At 38.9% G+C, this 24,081-nt stretch overlaps 1 protein-coding gene across 1 annotated transcript in view; it reads right to left on the bottom strand.

Moving 5' to 3' along the window:
• Positions 1-15,341: 15,341 nt before the first annotated feature.
• si:ch211-1i11.3 (mitogen-activated protein kinase kinase kinase 5) overlaps positions 15,342-24,081 on the bottom strand; it is a 28,110-nt gene continuing 19,370 nt past the window's right edge. The window contains exons 19-28 of the mRNA XM_034697830.1: positions 22,576-22,777; positions 22,307-22,475; positions 21,987-22,152; positions 18,901-19,086; positions 18,702-18,807; positions 18,241-18,487; positions 17,892-18,004; positions 16,245-16,342; positions 16,059-16,135; positions 15,342-15,915 (exon numbers count right to left, since the gene is read on the bottom strand). Coding sequence (XP_034553721.1) covers positions 15,819-15,915; positions 16,059-16,135; positions 16,245-16,342; positions 17,892-18,004; positions 18,241-18,487; positions 18,702-18,807; positions 18,901-19,086; positions 21,987-22,152; positions 22,307-22,475; positions 22,576-22,777 — 1,461 coding nt within the window. The 3' untranslated portion in view covers positions 15,342-15,818. The remainder of the gene's footprint in view (positions 15,916-16,058; positions 16,136-16,244; positions 16,343-17,891; positions 18,005-18,240; positions 18,488-18,701; positions 18,808-18,900; positions 19,087-21,986; positions 22,153-22,306; positions 22,476-22,575; positions 22,778-24,081) is intronic.

Here is a 24,081-nt window from a genome sequence, read left to right as displayed (position 1 = left end):
TCGTGCGGATGGTCCCTCATTGGAACGTACCATTAGCTAGAGGGGGGGGTACGGTTGTTACAAAAAGTATAGTTTGTGTAATAGTTGCACAATTTTACACATCAGGGAGAAGTTGCAACAACAACAGTTTTTAATCCTACATTTAATATGAATATTTAAAATTAACTTCTGCACTGTTGGTTAATTTTGTCCTATGAAGAAAATAGCCCCCCCCCCCTCCAGTTTGATTGGTTCATCCTCCCACAAAACTGAAACGCACTCACAGCCAGTGTTCGCAGTTCACATTCAATACAGGCGTTTTCATTTCAAAACTTTTGACGAGTTTGCTTGTCGTTTGTTCTGCAATGTTTCTTTTTATGTGCAAGTCTTCACAGGATGTATTTGAATGGGGTGTATATTAACCCTCCTGTTATGTTAGTTTCTCTGGAACAGCAATAATGTTCCTGAGTCAATTTGGCACATTCAATTATCCAAAAGTGTCAGAACCCCAAAAAATCCAAATACACATTTTTTTAAATCTAATTTTTAACTCCATTACTAACCATTTAAATCAAGATTTAGTCCATTGGTGTTCTTTAATTCTTACAGATCATGGTTCAATGAGGATAACTCACTCGTTTTTCATTAAAACTCATCTTAAAACTTTTTTAATGTACATTGGAAAGCCCCAAATATTAATACAATAGTTTTACATGACATTGATTTTTGTTTATTTTATTTTACATTTTATTTTAAAAATTTTCATGAAGTGATGTTGATAAATTAACACTTAAACCTCTTCTGTTACATGCTGCCCAGATTTTTATGCTGCATTCAGCTGGTTTGGGAGGCATATATTGGCTTAAATAGACTTTTAAAAGGGTCAGTTTGACCCGCAACATAACGAGAGGGTTAAAAAAGGTTCATTGACATGGCAACTTTATAAATCCAAACACTAACATCAAATCTCTGTAGCCTTTCACAGCTGACAAAATATATATATATTTTTTTAGATATTAAGAAACTAGAAAACATCAAACTAAAATCCTTAGGGCCTTTAAATGAGGATCTCCCAGAGCTAGTATTTAAATATTAACTTACTGAGACATAACAATATATTCAGTGTTAATAATTTGTTGGACATGCCCAATTTTGGCTAACACAAACACTGGATATTCCTGTCGACCTGGTTTTGTTTTGGATGATGGATGCTTGGAGCGTTAGACAAGTTACTCCACCTTTGAAGAACTGTCACAATGTACTACAGATTAAATGTTAAGGCAGAGTCACAGTGAGCACAAACAAGTTCACAACCTAATACTTGTTGGGAATCTTTGTTACATAACAGTTGAAGTACTCGAGAGGGTTCACTCGTCCACCACCTGTGGATGTCTTGTAGCATCTGCCAAGGTGGGGGCTGGGCCAGGGGCTGACCGGCACGCTTGAGAGTGGACACCCCCTCGAAAGGACCCCAGTAGGGCTCTTTTGTGCAGCTGTTGAGCTGAGTTACCCCAAACCCCCAAGAGCCACCTGTCACTGCAACTGGAAAGTGGGGGATGTTGAAGGGGTGGGGGTTGGGGGTGCTCACAAATGTGTGGGTGACAGGGTTTTGCTGAATTAAAGCCAGAAGAGAGACTGTGGACTGTGCAGATCTAAAAGTAATTGCGCTTGTTAGAGCAATCTTGTTAATAGTCTTTAAGAAATTCCAACTTCACAGTGGCGGTTTGTGCAAGATTTATATCACTGACAAAACCTATATAATGTAGCTCCATAGGATCAAAGTTTATTTAACAGAGATCATTTTCTCTCATTTAAGTCAGTCCAGAGAATTAAAGCTCCTGTTAGGAACTTTTGGTCTGTGCTGATTTTGGTCGACCTTGTGGACAAATTGGCACCTCTAATCTGTTTCCTGAATTTATTCGGTATAAGGATAAGTTGTGTTTTCTGACTGAAAGTCTCATCATGCTTTCTCCAACAGTCAATTATATGATTCATCTGGAAACTTTGCTGTGAAAATGTAAAAGAAAATACAGGTAATCACTTTTTTGACACCTACCCTCCTGCAGGAGTTTCAGTCACTGCAACAAACACTTTACAGAGAAGGTCAGTCTCTTGGCTAAAGGTCTTGTTTGATTTTGTGACTCAGATAGAGGCATCAGTATTCATTTCATTCTTTTTTTATGATCAGCTAAAAACTCCTGACAGGAGCTTTAAAATCTGATATAACTTCAACAAATGCTTTGTAATTCACTAGCATTAAATACTTTATAAGTGGTCTGCAGATGCATGTTTTTGGATCTTTTGTGCATCCTCTTGAGTCAAAGAATTGAAACCTTCAACCACTTGTCATTCACTCATTCTTCTCTTTATACCCAGCTCTTCAGTCCCCCTGCAGAACCCAACCCTTTGCACGCCGACACCTGTGCACACAAAAATGTTTTGTTATCAGTTACATCTTCTGTTTAATGAGCTCATGTTTCTTTTTGAATCATTCTAGGAATAATGCATTAAGCCTTGCTGAGAAGTAAGATTGTGGCCAGCTTTTGGGATGGATACACTGACTTTCAAAATTGGATGAAATGCAATCAGAAACATTTACTTTTTGGAGATAAAATAATACATAATGTGTTTTCAGGAAAAACATTAAAGCTGAATTATTTTCAAGGCTTTTTAAGATGAGTGTCAACATGTTTTTTTTTGTAGTTCTCAGAAGTCACACTTATCTAACAAAAGGTTACTGCTATAGAAATTAAACTACAATATCCATCCAAAATGGGTTTATGTGGGTTTAAGAGATAACCTTGGCTTTTCATATACAATGTGACACTGTTACAAATAAGTCATTACAATTCAACCTTGCACACTCGACAGCAGTCCAGGTGCCAGAGCCAGCAGTCTGATAGGAAAATGAAAGGCCTAACTCAGGATAAAAGCATACCTCCGAGCAGGGAGGCGTGTGTCCATTTATCTCACATCACTGTACCATGCTGTGCCAATGAGCCATTCAAAATAAGGTGGATGCAGATAGAAGAGAAAGAGCTGCATGTTTGATGTGCTGAAGTGTTGCATGTCTTTTGAACATTCTGCAGATAGGAGTGATAGACTGACATTACAGTACCTATATCTCTCTTTTCCATTGCACACATCCCTCTCTATCCATCTGAATATAGGCCAGCTTGTGCAGAAACCTGTAAACTTGTGTCATCTCCATTTGTAAACCGCTCGTTCAACCTCACTGCACACAGGAAGCAGAGGACTCCCTCCTCCCTTTTCCATCCCTCAGCGCTTAAGAAAGGACTTGATTTTGGAGCTGCAGCTGCACTCCTCGTCCTGACACAGAGAGCCTCATACATTCAACACACACTCACACATCTAATTAAACGGCCACTTATCACCGTAAGCACTCCATGCCTATAAAAAAGGGAATTAACAGAGAACACTGGGGACAGAAGAGTAAAACAAAAATCACTACTACAGTGAGGGTTTGATTGCATTAGTAAATACACAACAACAAGGGGAAGCAACTGGGGAGATAAGAGTGGGATATAGATCTTAAGAGAGGAAAGGGGGTCTGGTAACAGATGCTGTTGAAGAACTGCTAGAACAGAGTTGCTGATGAATGCTTATCTTTGCAAAGATAGTATTTAGAAGACTGATGTCAGGAGAAATTGCAAGGAGAATAATTGGTAAATATATAAACATGGTGGATGAAAGAGTCACTCTGGTAGTACCATGAATAGCTGCACCAAATTTTGTGGCAACCTATTGCACAGCTGATATTCTCCTTGAGATTGGGAATGTCAGTTTTGCAATGCCGCTGAATTAAAGTCAGAATGTGTCATCTTCTGAGGACTGTTGGACAAAATATCTTAACAACTTATCCAGTATTTTTTTAATGTGTATATAAAATGCAAGAATGCAGCTGTCAGTAGTTGAACCAAGGGGAAGGTCCATACTACTGCAGATGCATAGAACATGTGAAGTTAATCAATCCAGCTCTCTCATGGCTGCAGAGGATGTCTGGAGCTGTGGTAATGATGATAGCAAAGGGGTGACACAGCTGTGCCCATGTCTGTTGCTGTGACTATGTCTGTAGCCATCATGGGACTCCTGTGTACTTTAGTGTAATATTAATGAAACTACATTCTAACCCTAACTCCTGACTCCTGTACCTGTAGTGAAGTGATGTGGTTGTACTATCATCGGTCAAATCCGTTGTAATCTGTGGGAAAGAAGGTGGAAAGTAAGTTCAGGTAGTCACAGGATAGCTAGCACAAACAAAGCCGCTTAGGTTCAACTACAAATCCAGCTTAAGCCCAAAAACTTAATGTGCAGAGCCACAGATGCGCCCACTACAGCCTGGAAGAGTATTCTGTCTGTGACGGGTGGATGGATACTGGTTTCTTGTGTCATTCGCACCTAATCACAACTTACTTCTGCTTATTTATTAATTCATTCTTTCTTTTACATGCATTTCTTTTCATAGAGCTTGTTATTGTTTATCTAATGCCATCTGAATGTACTCATTATATCTCATCTTTCTATACTCCATGTGTTCCCTCTTGTCGGACAGGCCCCCGTGGGGGGTCGCAAAAAACAAATGGGGGGTTGTGAGATGTCTTCAAGAATGTTTTCTTTTTTAAGTTATTTAAAAATTTGTATTATTAATTTTTTTTTGTTTATTTACCTTGTTTTCTTATGTTTTTCTTCTTTTTTTGTGTTGTTTGTTATTATTATTTTTTTTGTTATTATTTTTTTTGCCTTTATTTATATATTCTCTTCTTGTTGTTGGTTTTGTATTACTTATATATAATTTGTTAACCTGTGGTGAACAAAGAAATACTGAAAAAATGCAAAAAAAAAAAGTTGGATGACAAAAGTTATCTAAAAGTAGTACATTTTACCCATTATAGTAAAAAAATATCAACAAAAATAGTAGCTAAACTTGAAATAAAACCTTGAAAATAGAAAATGTAATGAGTTTTCTGCCTTTCTTTTTGCCATATGACTCCTTAGTTTAGAGTTAGTGAACAGTTAATTATCAAAATGCATCAGTAGCAGCAGGTTAATTCATAAAGGCACAGGAAACACAGACACACGCTCATATAGGTAGGCTAATTTTCTGCAGACCAGATAAATGAAGCCACATTAAATAACTTTGAGGGACAGTGGGGGTCGTGAGTCTTTGGCACCTATATTTTGGGGGTCGCAGGCTGAAAAGTTTGGGAACCGCTGCTCTGGTGGACTTGCAGACTAGTTTCATAAACTGCATTTGTTCTGTAACTGGGCTGAATCAACGCTCTTAATGTTTATGTGGATCAGAGGAATTCAAAAGTAGTCTGGGAGAAAACTTAAACCACTGTGATACAATGGAAGCTTGTTTTGCAACTCAGAACATACTCAAAAAAGTGGGTTATAAGCCTCACCCACATTTTTTTTTTGCACCGTCACTTTTGCTAAAGTAAGGGCTCACATCCATCTATTCTAACATGGTCCACAGCAGCACCGCCTGTCAGTCTAGAGGTCAGTCATAGTGAATGGCAAGGGTAACCCTCAGCTTGGTAATGGAACAACAATAGCAGGAATGTTCAGAATGTCCCTAGAGTATAGACCGAGCTACGTTATAGACTACTGAATCCACTATATCTGCTTTTAGTAAACAGCAGCATGGGTGGGGTAGCATCAGGGAAGGGTGGATATGACACTAATGAACTGTGATGAATTTGCTGAGGAAACATGTTTGACGGTACTTCCTTCATCTGTTCTAGCTCAGACATTTAGCAAAGACAGTTCTTTACATAATGTTTAAATGATGTTGTCAGATTAATTTGGGTTGCTGGTTAAGTTTGCTGTCAGGACTCTGAAAGTCCCCAATTTGTTTTGCCTCATCACAATCCGGACTTAGCAGGGTCAGGGGGTCACCTGCACCTGTAGGGAGCACAGACATTCAAATAATTTACGACCTTGATGTCTTTTGTTTCTTGTAGTGTGATTTAATCAGACACTACATCACATGTCACACTGGGAAAATGTGTGTGTAAGCGCAGACAGAGCAGCAGGCAGAGATAGAGTGTGGGAGAGTCCCCTGATTCTTTGTGGGTCTCTCTGGGGTGCTGGGAAAAAGAGCACTGTTTGGTATGAATCATCCAAATTTAGTCTGCCTCTCATTGTGGCATAGGATTTTGACTCGTGTTGGGAGGTCTGGATGTATTGTAAGTTTAACAACCAAGAGTCCTTTAATTTGCATGATTTACAGTAGGTAGATTACTCAGTGTTGAGACTTGGCTACAATATGGTTGTGAGGTGGAGCTGGGCTAAATTTCAATGTAAAAGCTTTGACATCAACAGGACGATAGTAGTTAATGAAGTACTTCAACAACATGGGTCTGCAGCATGACTTCACTCCTCTGTCTGTGGACAACCCAAGTGGCAACCTTCGGTCTCAAACTATGAAGCCCATGTGGAAGTGTTATAAACTGCAGTTCATCGAGAATCCGCTTGAGGCTGGCTGCAGGAAACCAGTGGAAACCACATAGACGCCCATTCAAAGAAGGTGATCTTTGCAGCATTAATAAACATGTTTACAGCCTGTTTCAAAAAACGGCATGGCCCTACGAAGCTTACCTCTCTATCAGCACACACTGTACAAGGGGGTGAATTTTTTTCTGACGCAACGGTTCAGAAGATATTAAGATTACGAGTTTTTGACCAAATAAGGACATGACTGACTTGACTCCCGGTCGGGGACACATAGCTGTTGGCTAGGAGGCTCAAACTCCGCCCCTTTACGTCACACTATGCCTGGTTGAGTTCTGCATCTCCAATATGGCTGCCACCGTTGATTTGCTTCAAAACAACGCTCAGGAACAGATGGGTGACGTCATGGATACTACGTCCATATTTTATACAGTCTATGGGACAACCTGTTTATTTTGCGACTTTACGTACATGGGAGGAGTTCCCCTTTGCAAAAAACACACTAACCTCTAAAGTATTTGTGCAATAAAATGAGATTGCTGAAAATCACCTCATTAAAATCCTGTGGGTTTTCTGAAAAATGCAAGGCTGGCATCATGTAGGCTATACTCTCTAACCAACCAGCTTCAAGCACTTGTTGTGTCCAGTATAAATCACTTAACATCGAAAGTCTCTGTAAGTGGATTTGGGGACCCTATTACCTATATATTAAAGTTGAGTCACTTTAAACTGTTTCCCATATGGTACACAATAGTTAACACGCTCATAAACGCCTCGTACACTGATCTTCCTTGAGCAGTCCTTCAGTCCTCTCTAACAACAGGTGGTATTAACCCCGGGCTCATTACGCCGTCTTCCATGAGGAATGTGATTCCACAGCAGTATGTCTCAAAACAGCACAGAGCCCGGCAGACCATGACGTAATGGTCTAAAACGTGCTATCAGTTAGAAGCGGGGCCAAAACACGTGGAGTTGGCTCCTCTCTCCCGCTCACCCTCGGGGCCCCTCTCCTATTCTCCTTTTCCTAGTTGCTCTCTCCCTCGACCCCACAGCCCCTCCACCTCCCTTCTGCTCCACCGCACTCTCTGTTTATGAGTGCATGAATCGCTCCATTTCACTATACCCAGCTCCCAGCCCACTACCAACCACTGCCTCAATAATAGAAGTCCCCCACCTCCCCATGGTTTCATTTCCATGACAACCAACAATGAGAGGAGAGGGAAAGAGAGATGGAGGAAAATAGCAGAGGTAGGGGGAAAAAAGTGAATGAGAGGGTGGGAGTGCCTTGCCTTGACCTCTGGTTCTGTTTGCAAGGAGGAAACCCTGCAGCCGGCAAAGTTACTGAGAGGTTAAACTGGCCAACTAGCAGCACTGCAAAGTCATTGTTAGAAGCCTCTGGAGCAAGCTAGTTAGCTTAATTTAGTTTTCCCCATTGGACGTTTCAGGGAACTTTACAGGAGTTTATCTCAACAAGTTTTAGTAAAAGATGGAGAAAAGAGAGCAAGAACAACACAAAGTCTACTTCAATGCTAACAGCTGGGTTAGCTGTTCTAAAGCAACCATATGCTCGCCATGCTAATGTCCTTTCAGCGACAATGCTAGTATGCTAAAACTGGGACTTTTTTTTTTTAGAGTTCACCACTTTTGTGAGCATTTATATCATTAGCATGCTGACTTGACACTATTACTGCTATGTTAGCATCCTAATGCTGATCAAAACACCAAGAGTGTTTAAGATATTTTCTCTTAAAAGTTTACCAAATAGGACAAATAAAGGCATAACAATAATCAACACATTAATTGAAAGAGGAGAAATCAAAAGTTTTCTGAAACTAAGGGGAGAATATGACTGAGAAAACAAAGATTTATATTAGAGATTATTTTAACAAGGAGATAAAGCCGGATTCCCCATGTGAATTAAACAGTAATGTGTAATGCAAACAGAGGTACAGCTAAGAGAGTAATTTCGGTGTTGTATCAAAATATGGTGAGAAATAGAACAACTTCCACTCTGTACATTAGAGATAAATGGGAAAAGGAACTGAAGAGAAAAATAACCATGGAACAATGGCATATCATGTGTAGGACACAGAGTAGACCATCAAGCTCTAGAATTTGGAGGAAATACAGATGGAGAAATATTGTGAGATTTTTCATCACACCGAAACTTAAAGGAAAATTCTCACCTGTCCCACAGCCTTGCTGGAGACAGTGTGGTCAGTGTGATGTTGATCGCGCTCATGTTTTTCGGCAATGTGCGAAAATGCCTGAATACTGGGATGAAGGGTGGAAAGGAATGACAGCAATTTTAGGTTGGGATCATCCTAAGACGTGTGAAGTGCTGTATCTGGGAAATTTAACACAGGAATTATACAAAGCAAAGACATGCACCATGTACTTTTGCATTTTTTTTGCCATTCTAAAGAGTTTCTGGTGATTTATTTGATTTAAAAAGTTTTTTGAACAGCAGGTCAGGTGACTACAAAAAGTTTAAATTTCTGGGCACCAAGAATGTTTTGTACCAAATTTCATAGGAATCAATCCAGTAGTTGTGTCATACTTTTGCCTTTAAAAAAAAAAGGTAATATTTTTGGGTTGGTTTAAGGCGTGAGGTCACCAAATTTAGAAGTATTAATCCTCTGAGGGCAATGTATGTCCATGACAGGCCATCCAATAGTTTTGAAGATAAATCATGACCATGTGATCAATACTGTCAATCCAATTTCCGGTGCCAGCGTGGCTACAAAGAAAATGGCAAAGATAAAGTCAGATTAAAAAGCAACAAAACCAAGAAAATGATGAAGAAAATAAAGAAACAGGTAAGGTTTAAAATTCTCCTTAGAAAAGTGCATTCATTTGTTTTACGGCCAATGAGAACGCAGAATTTTTTTTAACTAAAGGCGTTTTTCGACCACAGGAACTTTACCCCGGAACTAGGGACTTTACCCCTAAAATACGTGTGTTCCGACTGGAGGAACCAGGGTCTAAATTTAGATCAGGTGTAGATAATCTCCCCCCTGAAAAGCCCCTGCTTGGGGGGTAGTACTTTTCAAAGGTCCTGGGACTTTCCGTTGAATATAACAGTGTTTGTGGAGTTAAAAAAAAAACTAAACTAGTACGCATTCCCAGGAACTCCCTCTGTGTTTCAACAACTGTGTTAAGATTTCAAAATATTATTTGATATAATTTTTTTTCTCCATGCGTCACTGGCCTGATTTGCACAATCTACGCGGGACTTCAGCTCACGGTCGAAACGCAGACAACAATGGGGGCACAGGAACCTTTTAGTTCCGGGGAAAGTAGTTCTGGGGGCTAAAAGATCCCGGAACTCTTGGTTGAAATGCACCTTAAGGTTACAATTTAAGTTCTGATTTGTAATGCACACAAGGCGAAGCAGTATTCCCGATTTTTAAAACGTGTGCAAACTCATTAACTTCCTTTGTCATTGTTGGAAAAGTGTCATTAATAGTGGAAGGTCAGTGTGTGATAGAAATCAATGATTCTCTGTCATATGAATGGGCTGCTTTCAGAGAGACACAAACACAACAGAGATAAACAAAGGGTGAAAGGTCTTGAGGTCAAGCTCCAGAGAAGCTTTGTCACACTCATACTTACACGTACACACACACATGCTCGTACGCACGTGTATGCCACACACACATAAGATTAGTTGTTTTAATTCGACCCCCTCTGGATTACAGCCAGGATTAATTCTATATACTTCAGAGCTGTTGAGGGAATATTTCACTCCAGATGTAACCGCCATAGCTGTCCATCAGTGGTGTCAGTGCTCTGACTAGCAGCCACTTATACGTTATTCTCTCCAAATGAGCCAGAGTGGAAGAGAAGAGATAACATGACACTCAATGCTTCCCTTTCATTTCTTGTAAGATTATTCCTTTCGCTTCCTGAGGGTCATGAAGATAAGAGAATTCCTAAATGCTCCCGTGGGAGATAGAGATCAGAGCAGAGATTAACTACTGCATATGTGAGTGGCAAAAGATATTTCTGTGAATCAGAGTCAGTGTTGTTATGCAATAAATACAGAAAGAGTCTCTGGCCTGTGTGAGGTAATCAAGAATATAATGATGCTTTTTATGCACAAGTCCAAATTCCAACGCTGTAACATGTCATTGACAGACAGGGGAGGGACAGCGATGTGGAGAATGTGCTTGTAACCTGTTGTCCTTTGACCATGTTGCACACTCAAACTGCCCTGTAAACAAAAAATCAAGTATGGTGATCTTGCTGAGGAGAGATATGCAAGGAAGTAAGGAGGAAATGGCCTTGATGTGATCTGTGTTTCTGCATGTAATAAGCATGTGTGTAACCTGCAGGCATATAAGCATGTGGGTATAATAATAGAAGCAAAGCAGCTTGGTAGCAATCTCTACTGTTATTATGAAGCTGATTTGGTAATTAACAAGCTCTGGTGCACTCAACACCAGAGACACGATTTACTCTTCAGAGCAGAAACAAATGTGTGATTCATGCTGCATCCCCACTGCCGCATTTTTCATCAAAGCCTGCAAGAAACGCTCACGCTTAGCTTCCAAGTTGAGTCCAGGACAGTGGGGTGACCTGCCCTATGGGAGCTAGTAGAAAAAAAAAAAAACTGTGAGCTCAGTAATCCCACAAAGGGTTCTAGGCCTCCCAATGCAACGTCCTCAATCCCCCCAAGAGCCTGCCAAAATCCCCCCAGACAGCAGTTATTTGCCTATCAGTGGCTTAGCTCCACCCTCAGACCGAGCAGAGATGAAGGGATTTACTGTAGAGTTAAAAAGGAAGAACAGAGAAACCCTTAAGACAATACAAATTCCCTTAAATCCCCAAGGTTGCTTTGATACGTGCAGAAAACAAGAGAATATGAGCAGAAATTAAAAATGTTTTATAATTCATGACAAGAGGATTAATGGGAACTTCAGGACGAAAGTGACATTGTGAGAAAACACTGTCCCCAGGACTCCTTCCATTGTAAACAGATCCATTTCCCTACATTAGCCAGTTGACACTGACTCTGAGCGGCATTGTCAGATGAAAGCTAACAGTTAGCATCCTATTAGCTGAACAACCCTAATGCTATTGTGGTATAAAGCTTATTATAGTGGAGACTCAGGGGGCTGCACTTACATTACATTCAATTATCTGTAATGGGAAATGAGTTAGAGGTGACAGCCGCTGCCTGTGTTGTAGCTGTGAGGTAGTGTGAGTCACAGTTAACGCAGGACATTAGCATACGTTTGTAAAACACCTAAACAGCCACTTTAAGCTTAGTGAGTTAGTTTACTGCACAGAGCATCAACATTTTTAGAAGCAAACTCTAGACATACCTTTTTAGTCTCGCTTTTAACTGAGTTTTATTCTAACAGTTTTATTTATTTATTTATTATCTAGTTCAAATTTTGGTCACATTTATTCTACTTGAGTTATTTATGTACTTATTTATTTATTTTATGTCTAGTGTCTTATTTCTTTTGATGGTTTAATATTTTAGTGTTTTATTATCTTAGAAATGTGTTTTATTTTGGTGATTTTAATTTCCTGTGTTGAGTTTTAACATCTTATTTTACCTCCAGTGTTTCCTCATTAAGATATCATGAGAGCATTTCCTCAGTTTGTTCAGCAACTTCTTTTTTCTTTTTTCTTTTTTTCTTTTTATTCTTTATTTTTGTAATTGGACATCAGTTTGTTATACAGAGTATTGGCATATAAAATAGAGAATTGTGTCTATTTCCCTCTGCAGTCCTCAGTTGTTTTTTTTTCATAATTAGTCATTTTATTGAGTTTTTTTTTTAACAGGAATAATGAACAACAAAGACAAAACAATAAAATGGACTATGACAACATCAGATAAAATAAGTAAATATGCAAATAAATACAACAAAACAAAACAAAAAAATAATACTAATAAATAAAAATAAATAAATGAATGAGAGAGGTTGGCAGGAAACAGTGGGCATTTACATTTACGTTTTCATTTACATTTATGTTCGCATTTACATATTAAGGGCAATTACCATACATTCTTTACAGGGTAACGTTGCTTCCCCCAGTCTATTTTATTGTTTTTATTATTATTGTTGCATATATTGTGTTCTTAACCTTAGGATTGTGGGGTGGGTTTGGGGTCTGGGCTGGGGGTGGGATCTTTTTCTTAATTTATTCTATTTTAAATTGATTTTATGTACAGCACTTTGTGTTACAATGTCATTGTATGTAAAATGCTTTATAAATAAAGTCTGATTGATTGATTGATTGAGCTGTATTGATGAAATCTTTTTTTTTTTTTTTCATGAACTATCAGGGTGATGTTTTGTCTTTATAATTTCTGAAATAAAATTTTAGATATTTTCAAAGACTATCAATGTGTAAATGAGATGCAGGTTTTCATTACTGTAAAGTATTAGAGTTGAAGTGACAGAGATCGACAACACAGCTTATATTTCACAAAGGCTTTAAATTCTGGATAAATCTTCGCACACTGTACTATATAATTTGTGACACTTATCATCAGCATGGACTAATCACACAGTAGAAAAAGGTTTTTGATGTCATACATCAAGAGAGTTTTTCTTTGTGTTTTTTCACAAGATTAAGTCATTACACAAATAACAGGGAAGCAGAGGAGCAGAGGGAGGAGACGGGACGCTGCCGAATTAAATTTAGTCGATAAAATCTGGGTATTAATTTCCCTCCTGACACAACCCAAGGACAAAGGAGGAAGATGTCTGACTTGATTTATTAATGCCCTTCCTCCTGCTCTGTTCAGTATTCAGGATTATTTCAGACGTAAATCAAAGAGAGAGAGAACTTCACTGTAAAAGGCCTAATCTGTATTTGAGAAAAAAGGAGGGAGAGTGATTTTTGGACTTTGGATAAATAAATGATAACATAAATCACAGGAAAAGGTTGTGCCTGTTTGGAATGATAGAAGATGCTGTTGTAAAAAGGCTGCAACACACTGCAGATGATAATTATCTGCTTGACAGCATGTAGGATGAGAGCAATTTGACATAAAACATATACAAGAAGGTCAATGGGAGAGCTAAGATCATTGCAAAGGCTAATAGTACAATCTTCTATGATTTTTTATATGTCATGATATACTGTATTTCCAAAACTATGTGACACATGTCAAACCACTGAAATGGAAGCATTATCATCAATGGTATGCATTTGCAATGACAAACACTATTACCATGATCTTATATGAATACACCCAACACTTAAACTGGAAAAAAAAAAACATGATGAAAGCTTATAATAAAAAATATTACCAAAAGCTGTTTTCACATGATTTTGTTTATAGGTCTACTCTTATCATGACACCAATTGGACATAAATCCAAATCCAGCACCTACATTTGACACCCACCCACAAAGTTTCACTGAAATTTGGACCTGTGGATCTGAGAGGAGCTGACAGAGATATTGTGACTTTTAAACGTAAACTAAAAACATATTTATTCAGTCTGGCTTTTATGTAGGGTTTAAAAAATTGTATTATCTTTTACTGTAATATTGATTTAAATGCTGCTTTATTATTTTAGTAAATATAACTGTTATCTTATTCTATTCTTATTTATCTATTCATTCATTTATTTATTTTATTTATCCACTCAGTTTTTATTGATATTGTTAGCCTTAGTTTCATTTTCAGCTCTTATCCTTACCCTTTTAAAATCTATTTGAACTATTTGTATTCTTAATTTCGATGCTTTAACTTATTTTGATTACACATATTTTATTGTTGGTGTGCATAAGTCTCTATTTTATTTAATTTTAATATATTTTTATTTTTATTAGTACTATTTTTATTATAATCATTATTATTATTTCCCCCTCATGTCTTGCCATTGTTTTATTTCTGCTTCTTTCTTGTATTTCAATCGCTGTAAAGCACTTTAGGTTTTATTATTTATTTATTGTATTTATTATTTAAAAGGATCATGCATATTAATTAACACTTCTGTAAATATGCCAGAGTTCGCCAAAAGGCTAGTTTACATCCGTAGTCCCTTGCCAGATGTTAAAAAGGCTCCCTTGCATTTGATTTCTATGAAAGGTGCTATATAAATAAAGCTTGATTGATTAACTGTGACTTTTTAAGTAACCTGCTCAAAATCCTTAGCCTCCTTGGTAGCATCAAAATATTAAGTTTAGCCAAATGTGGTCACCTAATGTCATAATAAAAAGATTGACACATAATTTGAAATTGCAATTACAGCCATAAGATGTTTCACATGTCACTTATGTTATTCATTAGGTGCTAGGGTTTCTACGCAGCCAAGCCCAGTGTCTCAATGAAGTCACAGCCAGTGTTAAAAGTACAGGAGGAGATGTGTAATGGCATTACACAAGCCTCAGTTGGGCTTATCACAATGAAGAGCATCCTCTGATCTAACCAGGACCGATGAGCTCACCAGGCATTAACAACACACCGGAGAGTCTTTTTATTCATGAATAAAATTATTCACCAGCTGCTCTAAGCCCCTGATGTTCTGATCCTGACCTTTCTATCCTCTCTTTTATTGTCATCTTATTATGACTCAGTCAAACTTCTTAAGTCTAAGTTCTTATCTCAAACTTTAAGTGAGGTCTAGACAAGATTATCTATCAGAACAGCTTCCTCACACAGAGGGCTTTAAAACTCAGCAAGCCGACCCACACAGATGCAATGCTCCACAACAAATGACACACGAGGCACCACAGAGGCACAAAGCACACTTATGTCACTGTTTCTAAGGAGATGTCAACATTGTGAAAACAGATGAGGGAACGTGTGGACTGCTCACCGCTTCATCATTTCTTCCAGACTATGTCACTCCCTTAAAAAACACACACACAGACACAAACACACTGCTGCACAGAGATAACAAGCCAGGCTGAGAGATTTAAAGTTCCTGTTTATTATCTGAATCAGTTTTGACAGGATATAAAGTAACATCTGTTTTCTTCCAGAGTGCAGACATTCATCTGAAATACAGTAACCCTTATGAACTTAGATCCTGCTAAGTTTTTGGTAAAACATATAAAAGCATCTTTAGGAGGCACCACAGAAAAAGCTTTAAAATGTTTGTTTGCAGAAAAAACTGCAGACATTTATAGTCCTGCTTTAAAAAGCCCTGAGAAATCATGAAATGAAACTCTGGCAAGACAAAGCTTGAAAGACAACTTTTCCTACTTTGCAGGCACAGAAAAAGGAAGAACTGATCAGTAACGTTAAAGAAACACATTCACAGGTCAACAAGGTAACTGTTACGTATCCTGCTTTCCATCAAAGTCAGTTATGTCCATCTCACTTCCTCCAACAGGACCGGCCTGTCGGTGAATCTGTCCTTTGATGCACAACATCAGCAGTCATTAGAGCGTAGTGTCCTCACTGTCTTCATTGTGAGTGCTGAGCTGTTTCTTCCTGCGAGCTGTGATGGCCGCCCAGACTCGACACAGCATGCCACCTCTGAAACATCAAATGCAATCATAAAGAGTTACTATCTCAATTCACTCTGGCTTTTTGACAGAACACAAAATAACAAGGTAGACTGTGTCTCCGATACTCTGCTGTGTTTCTGCATGGACTGACAGTGTGAGGGTGACGCTCACCTAATTCCACAGTACATCAAGTCATCCCTGGAGGCTATGTGGAGGAGGCAGTCGAAGGTGAACCCGTGACAGAGCAACTAGGAAGTGAAATCATGCAGGTGTGGATTATTAGTGCATATATGAGTAATACAAACAACATCAGGAGTGAGAAACAATCAAAGATGGCAGAGCTTTGTTTGAGTTTACCTTGTCGATAGTGTCTTGATCCACAGGGACAGACTTCAGCCAGCGCACCAAAGTCTTAACCTCCGGATTCGAGCTTTTCTGTAGAGCTAATTCTCCATCTGTGAAGCAAAGATTTGAACTAGTCTCACTATTGCTTCAAACAAATGTAACGTGTTACCGCAGGCATTCTGTTTAACCATTATCAGAACTGATGAGTCAAGTTGGAGCACATTGTGGCTGATGACTCGGGGGTCTACGCCTCTGACACGAAACCAGTCAGGTAGAAATCCTGTGCCTGCAGCTGAGGCGTGGTGCGGATTGACTGGTACAAGTGTTAGGAAATAGTAATGTGGATCACTGAGTGTATTGATAAAGCAACAGAGGGTTGGGTACATTGATGCAATATGGGTCATGCTGCAGCTTGTGTGCTTTATCCTCAGACTGCAAGTTACTAAATCTAAGATACTGGCTTAGTCCTCAGTTGATTGGCACACGACTTAAGATGCATTAAAGAACTACCTTAATGATCGTCTTGTAATGAATACACTGTATTTGTATCCTTTTTTCCTAATGCAGCAAGCATCAAGATTTTTAACACAAAGACTCATTTAAGCTGGTAGAGGTTTGATAATGACAACTAAAGGCTGGTTTATACTTCTGCACCGACCCTACGCAGAAGTGTTTTTTAACAGCAATTCCAAATGTAGTTCCCTGCAATCATACAGCAATGATTACAGGGAAGAATAGAGAGGAGACGTCGGAGGAGATGAAATACAAGGCCGATGTGCAGTGATTCCAGAAGTGCTGTAAATGCAAGAAATACAATGCTGCCTGGCGGACAAATCACAGGGCTTGCAGTCTGCATCGATTCGATGCTTTGTCACATTTTGGAGGAAAAGCGCGTCAGCTACGTGTGTAGGCCTCTGCGTAGGTACGTAGCTACACGGACCCCAGTGCATAGGCTACGCCATCGATTCGACCCAGAAGTATAAACCAGGCTTAACATGGATCAAATTCATAACACAGCTGTTCCTGAATGTTTGTGTTCACCTTGATTATCATGCTACATGGGTAGGTTCCAACCAAGCGGCAACCTCCAATGTTAAAAAATGCAACAAATGTGCAAGTGCAGAAAACTGGAGGAGGCTAAAGGCCCGCCTCTTTCCTTCTTGATAGATCAACCAAAAGTTAGGCTGAGTCATTATGGCGACCACCATCATTAGGTCCCAAAACTGAACCTCGGAATCCAGTGGGCGACATCACTAAGACTATGTCAATGTTTTTTAGGGTTGACGTTTTTTAACAGGCAACATTTTCTACCCTTTACCTCTGTGAAAAGATACTTTCCGTCAAGTTACATCAAATATAAACCTACATTTCCTGTTTTGAATGAAGATGCCAACTTGGCATGGTGTATTCAGACTGTTTAGCTTCATACAAGATTTGACTAACATAACGCATTTTTATCACAAAATTGAGGCACTTTTTAGTTGCCCTATTTTGGAACCGTTACTCTCTCAAAATACATATTATCTATAGGAGTTGTATTAAGTCTTTTTTCAATATACAAAAAAAACCTGAAAATGGTATTCTTACATAACTTATCATACTTATATGAAACTGATACAAAGTTTTTGGTGCTTTCTACACTGATGTTGTAAACGTTACCTTCAGCGACGGCTGCTTTCCTCAGAGTATCTATCTGTTCCTGTTTCCTCTGCACAGAGTTCTTCAGCAGCTCCTGGTACTCCCTCTCCTTCTCATTCAGCTGACTCAGCAGTCTGCAACACAAAAAGCCTTCATTGCTCAGCAGAAAGCAGCAACTCAAAATTCTCATTAATCAATGTGTTTACAGCCTCATACAGAAGCCAGAGCTGCAGGACAGTGATAGTTAATCAATTAAGTTTTGACTTTCCAAATGCTGTAGCTCTTAATTAACACAAAATCCCTCAGTGTTTATTAAAACCATTAAAATGTATGTGTAACAACGTGGAAGCTTCATATGACTTAAATATACCGTCTGGTCTCCAGTCGCAGGTCTTTTAGTTTCTCGCTGAGGGGACAGTTGGAGTTGAGGGTGAGGTCTGACGGGGAGTTTGGGCTATCTGTAGGAAGGAACTCATATATCGTGGCTGTCTGCTGGGAGTCTGCTGGTGCCACCTGCTGGTCGGGATCAGTAGCTACAGGAGTGTCAGGGTCAGCAGACTGCTCCTCAGAAGTGCTGTCCTCAACCTCGAATGAGGACTGCAGCTGGATTTTCAGCTCTGAGAATAACAGAGGAGGTGACAAATTAATAAATAAAGAATGGGACTTCCAAAAAAGAAAATAAACACGCTCAGAAATTCACAGACAGAAGTGCTTAGGATACAAATAGAGCACAAAAACTTAAATGTTACTCCTGAAAACACCAAATATTCTGATTTTATGCTCATCTTGTCCCAAACTACTGAGCTTTCACTTTATGAGATACGGCTCTACCTGGAAGCAGCACAGTGATGGCGTCCTGCACTGCCTGTCTCAGCAGGTTGTCCAGAGCAAACATCCAGTGAGGTTTCACCTGCTGCTGCCTCAACACCTTCTTCACCTACATAGAGAGTATCAAACATTTCATCAACATGTGTCACTTAGAGTTTGAATCACCAGACAAATGTGTGTGCGTACTCCAGAGTAAACTCACTGCATCTTGAAAGCTGAACAGCACCACCTGCAGGCTGTTCATGGGTACTGCAGCAGTGGTCAGTGTCGTTCGGAGGTCCAGCAGGCTGCTGGTCAGCTGCTTCCTGTCTGGGGAGCGGATGTTGTCTCGCAAGCATTGAATGAGCTGAGTGATGTGGTCTGCGGTGAGTTGTGATCCCTCTCCGTGCTTTAAGAGATATAAATCATGGAAAATGAGAAAAGAGGACACAGTCTATGTCAGGGGTTCCCAAACTTTTCAGCCCGCGACCCCCAAAATATAGGTGCCAAAGACTCGCGACCCCCACTGCCCCTTAAAGTGATTTAATGTGGCTTCATTAAGCTGGTCTGCAGAAAATTAGCTTACCTATATGAGTGTGTGGCTGTGTTTCCTGTGCTGTTATGAATGAACCTGCTGCTACTGATGCTTCTGATAATTAACTGTTCACAAACCCTAAATTTAGGAGTCATCTGGCAACAAGGGAAGGCAGAAAACTCATTACATTTTCTATTTTCAAGGTTCTATTTCAAGTTAAGCTACTATTTTTGTAGATATTTTGTACTATAATGGGTAAAATGTACTATTTTTAGATAACTTTTAAAAAAGAAATATTCTAGAAGACATCTCATGACCCCCTATTTGTGTCTCCCGACACCCCAGGGAGTCCCGACCCACACTTTGGGAACCCCTATGGTCTATGTAATGATCTGATTCCACAAGGTCAGTTTAGCTCACAATGATGGTCTTTTAATGGTTACTACATGCATTTTTTCCCCTATTTTATCAGAATTATAATAAGTTAAGAGGAGACAAGTGTTTAAAAATTAATAAAAACAACTTAGTTCTGTGTCCAGATCATTCTTTTCTTATAACTCATTCTAAATGAGTGTGCAACATTTTTTTGCAAATTCTTACATTTGTGTAAGTAAGATAGTTCAACTTATACATACAAAAGCAGCTTTCATTTTTCTCATTCTCATAAAATCTGGTGTAAAACGTATTGGATAAAAACTAACACCTTTTTTTGTTTTGAGGGGAAATGTGGTCATGCACAAGACTCAACACCTTTTACATGGAAAACAAATGCTATTACAAGCTAAAACAAGATGTCAAAAATACCCTCAGGCTCAAGATTATATTCTAATAAGCCAGCTTTCATAGACTGTCATTCTATGTGGCTGTTTATCTGTTCTTCTTTTGTTGTAAAGCAGCATGTCTAAGCAATTTGTGTAATATTACTTTAAAATCTAAGAAGGGAGACATTCCTGCGTAATTGGCTCTAAATTTCATGTTCTGATAATGTCTTCACCTACAAGCAAAGACTTGATTATAGACAGTGAGTGAGTGCTGATTTTCAATGTTGAAATTTGGTTAAAAACAGCCGTCAACATGACAAAACTATCTTGATGAACTGTGTAATTTAGGGGTGAAAGGAAGACAGACATGATTATTATGACTGCATTTCTTCAAAGCAATTTTTCAGCTGTTGCTGAAATCCTGTTTATGTAACAACGTGATTTCAACACATCTTATGTTCTGTTCTGATTTAAAACTAGGGCACATCAGGGGCTGTGTGTTGGTAGCAAGAAGGTTCAAAGACATTATAAAGCAGCGTCAACTTCACCCACAAAAGAAAAAACCTTGGGCTGTTTGTTGCTCTCACTACAGAGGTACAGAGAGCCGTGCATGGTGACGTAGCTGATAATCACCTGTTTCAAACATACATAAGACGAATTAAATAGCTGCTGATGGAGGGCGTCGTAAATGCAAGTTTAAAGTTACAGGGTTGAAATGCATGTCATAAAGTTTTTTAATTGGTGACTTTGATGCAAAGTATTCTATTCATCTAAGTCGCAGTATGTAAAAGATGCAACTTGTGAACTGCTGTTAAGTATGTGTGTGACTGTGTGATAAGCCTTGATCCAGTTTTCAGCATCTTTCCCACAGTGGACACAGTTGTTTTTTTAGTATTCAGCAAAAGAGGCTCACTTGGTATTGATGACGGCATCTTCAGTGTTTAATTATTAACAAACCAATTTGGCTTGAAGAAATCAAAAGAATTATTCTATTTGCCTCACTTGTTTTAATAGGAGTCTCAAAGTCTGTCCACAGACAGAGGCTGGATACTAGGGTTGTAAAAGTACATGAAATCTTACTGAACGGCCCATTCGATTCGGTGCAAACGCAGGCGAATACTGAAACGGTTCAGTACGAAAGGTAATACAAATCCAAGGTCCCCCCACTGACTGAAAACATGAACACACCAAACAAACACACCACATGCGCAGCCCGTCAGGTAGACTACTTAAACTTTGGTTTCAGTGCAGAGACTTTCTCAACAAATCACCTCAAAACATAAGATAAGTGATAAGTTTTGTGCTGTGAACTCAAACAGTGTTTTTTAAAAATTGTATTAATAACGTGACTATTTTGACCACATATATTTTTAATTTAATTTGTAATTTATTTATTATAGGATAGCCCCTTGAGATGCAGCATCTCGTTTTCAAGGGGGTCCCAACAAAACACAAAGCAAATTAATACACACAAAACAGTAAATCACAACAAACACAAATACACAAACACAGACAGCTCTCCCTCACCCTTACTCACTCCTGGACCACAATAGACCTCTGACATTTACTCACCAAACCGAAAATCTGCCGCATTCGGTGCTCGGAGGGTGTTCTGCATGATTCTATATTTTCATCTATTATCTTTTCATAAAAATCCTTAAAAAAATTATATTTAATTTAAAATGGAAAAAGGAAAATAAAATAAATCTGAGCCGGCCTACAAGCCTGAACTGTCGATGCTGCACTTTAGACCGTGTGTAAAAGTTCTTTAAGTGTCTAATAAAAGGAAAATACATTTTATTTGTATCTTTTTGTCTTCCCTTACTGTACCGAAAATGTACCGAATTATATACCGAACCAAACTGAAATGTTTGTGTACAGTCACACCCCTACTGGATATCACCTTTCGTCATATTTGTAATATACACAAAGCCTTCTATGCTCCTTCTTTCTACGTGATATGATATATTACATGATTAAATGTAACTGTTTTTGTGACTCTTCTTCACCCACCTGAGGCACTGAGTCCTGAATGTTAAAGACAACCAGACTGATGTAGTCAGTGAGGACTCGGTGCAGCGTGGCTCTCCTCTCACTGTCCTTCCTGAGCATGAAGAGACCAACACTCTCCCCTGTTGAGGACGGACTACACATCTCTAATGGAGAGTCCTCTGGTATACTGCAAAGGAGGAGACATTAAAAAGATCAATAGAGACATTATGCCCTATTTTATGCCTACACAGGAAACCTCAGTGGTTTGCCACTGACGTAAAACTCTGTATATCACATCTTGTGCTCTGATACAATTTCTGGTGAGTAACAATCTAACTCACGACAGGAAGCTGCTGGCACTCGGTGGGCTCTCTGAGATCTCGTTTGCCATGAGGGCGGAGTGAGGTCTCCTGAAGTCCAGGGAACAGGACAGGTCGATTGAACCTGAGTATGAATCGGTGTCCTCCACGAGGATGGAGATCGGTACAGAAAGGCTGCGTTGATAGTCGCCTGTGTAAAAAAAAAAAAAAAATTAAATGTGTTTAAAAACCTCCTAGATGAATGTGTAGATACATCTGAGAATGAAAACTCATGTGTGCTGAAGTTCCACCTGCAGTGAGGTAGTCTTTTGGTTCTGCTTCCTGTGGAGCTTTAGCCTTCTTTCTGGGGGATGACCTGAGGAAGGTGTCATTCAGCAGCTCAGTGGCAGTGGCTCTGTCATCAGGGTTTGGCTCAAACGAGTTCATGATGAAGCCCTTTGCTTCGTCTGACATGCACTCTGGAACCTTTGGGTGGATCTTAAACATGCCCACCTTGATGGACATGTGTAAAGGTTACTGACAGAGTTAGAACATTATCACATTTACAATGAAAGCCAGGAAAACTTTACTTTGACTTTGTGTTATCTCAAAATCGAGACCTGCTCAATGCAATAAAGTCCAAATTCAATCTTTTTATTCTCTAAAAAATCTTCACTTTTTCTTTTCTCTTATCTTCTTCCCTCCTTCCTTCCTCTATGTATTTATGTATTCATTTATTATTTACTCTAATTTCTGTATTTATTTATTTTAATGTATACCTATTATTTGTTTTTATCATAATTAATTATATTTGTGAAGCTATAAAAGAATGCATTAAAGACTGTTTAAATTACCTAAACTAAAATAAAAACATCACACAACTAACTTTAAATCTTGTGACTGTCTTAAAGATGTAAATAAACTCACTTAGTAAACTGTTCTTTAATAATAATAATAATAAATGTTAATAATAATAATAATAATACATTTTATCTATATGGCACCTTTTAAAAAAATGTTTACAAAGTGCTTTACAGAGTGCAAGACATAGCGAGTGAAAACACTAAAGCACATGACAAAGGTAAGGAGAGCTAAAATGAGTTAAGTAAAAACAATAATAAAAACCATGCAGAAATTAAAAAGTCAGTGATGAGTTAAAAAGTGAAAGCAAATTTAAAAAAGGGTGTTCCTCTGGCAGGTCATTCCAGAGTGACGGGCCCTAACTTCCAAGTTGGAAGTTCCAAGAGGGACCTACTGGAGGATCTCAGGCAGCAGTTGGGGACATACATTTTAAAGGCATTCACTTAGGTACTCAGGGGCCAGTCAATTTATTGCTTTAAAAGTGAGTGTTAAAATCTTAAAACCAATTCTAAAACTCACAGGCAACCAGTTAAGGGAGGCTAAAATTGGTGTGATGTGTTCTCTTTTATTGGTGTGTGTGAGGAGTCTGGCAGCAGCATTTTGGACTAGCTGGAGTTTTGAGAGGTTGTGTTTGCTTAGGCAGGTGTACAGTGAGTTAATCGGGAAGTGATGAATGCATGGATGACAGTTTCTAGGTTATGGTGTGAAAGGAAGGGCCTGATCTGAGAGAGTTTGCGTAGCTGAGACTGGACTGTGGTTTTGTGGTTTATGTTGGTTGAAGTTAAGGTCTTTATCAAAGGTGATGCCAAGATTCTTGCAGTGGGGGGTGACAGGAGAACCAAGCTGAGGTGAGGGGAGAATCTGTGATGAGTGTGGACCTATGAGCATGATTTCGGATTTGTCTGTGTTGAGTTGGAGGAAATTGTGCGACAGCCATACTTGATAACTTCATTCAG

Source organism: Notolabrus celidotus, chromosome 12 (assembly GCF_009762535.1).
Source record: "Notolabrus celidotus isolate fNotCel1 chromosome 12, fNotCel1.pri, whole genome shotgun sequence".
In the NCBI taxonomy this organism is placed as follows: domain Eukaryota; kingdom Metazoa; phylum Chordata; class Actinopteri; order Labriformes; family Labridae; genus Notolabrus; species Notolabrus celidotus.
The sequence above is the reverse complement of the archived record's forward strand: the minus strand, read 5'-3'. Positions and strand labels throughout refer to the sequence as shown.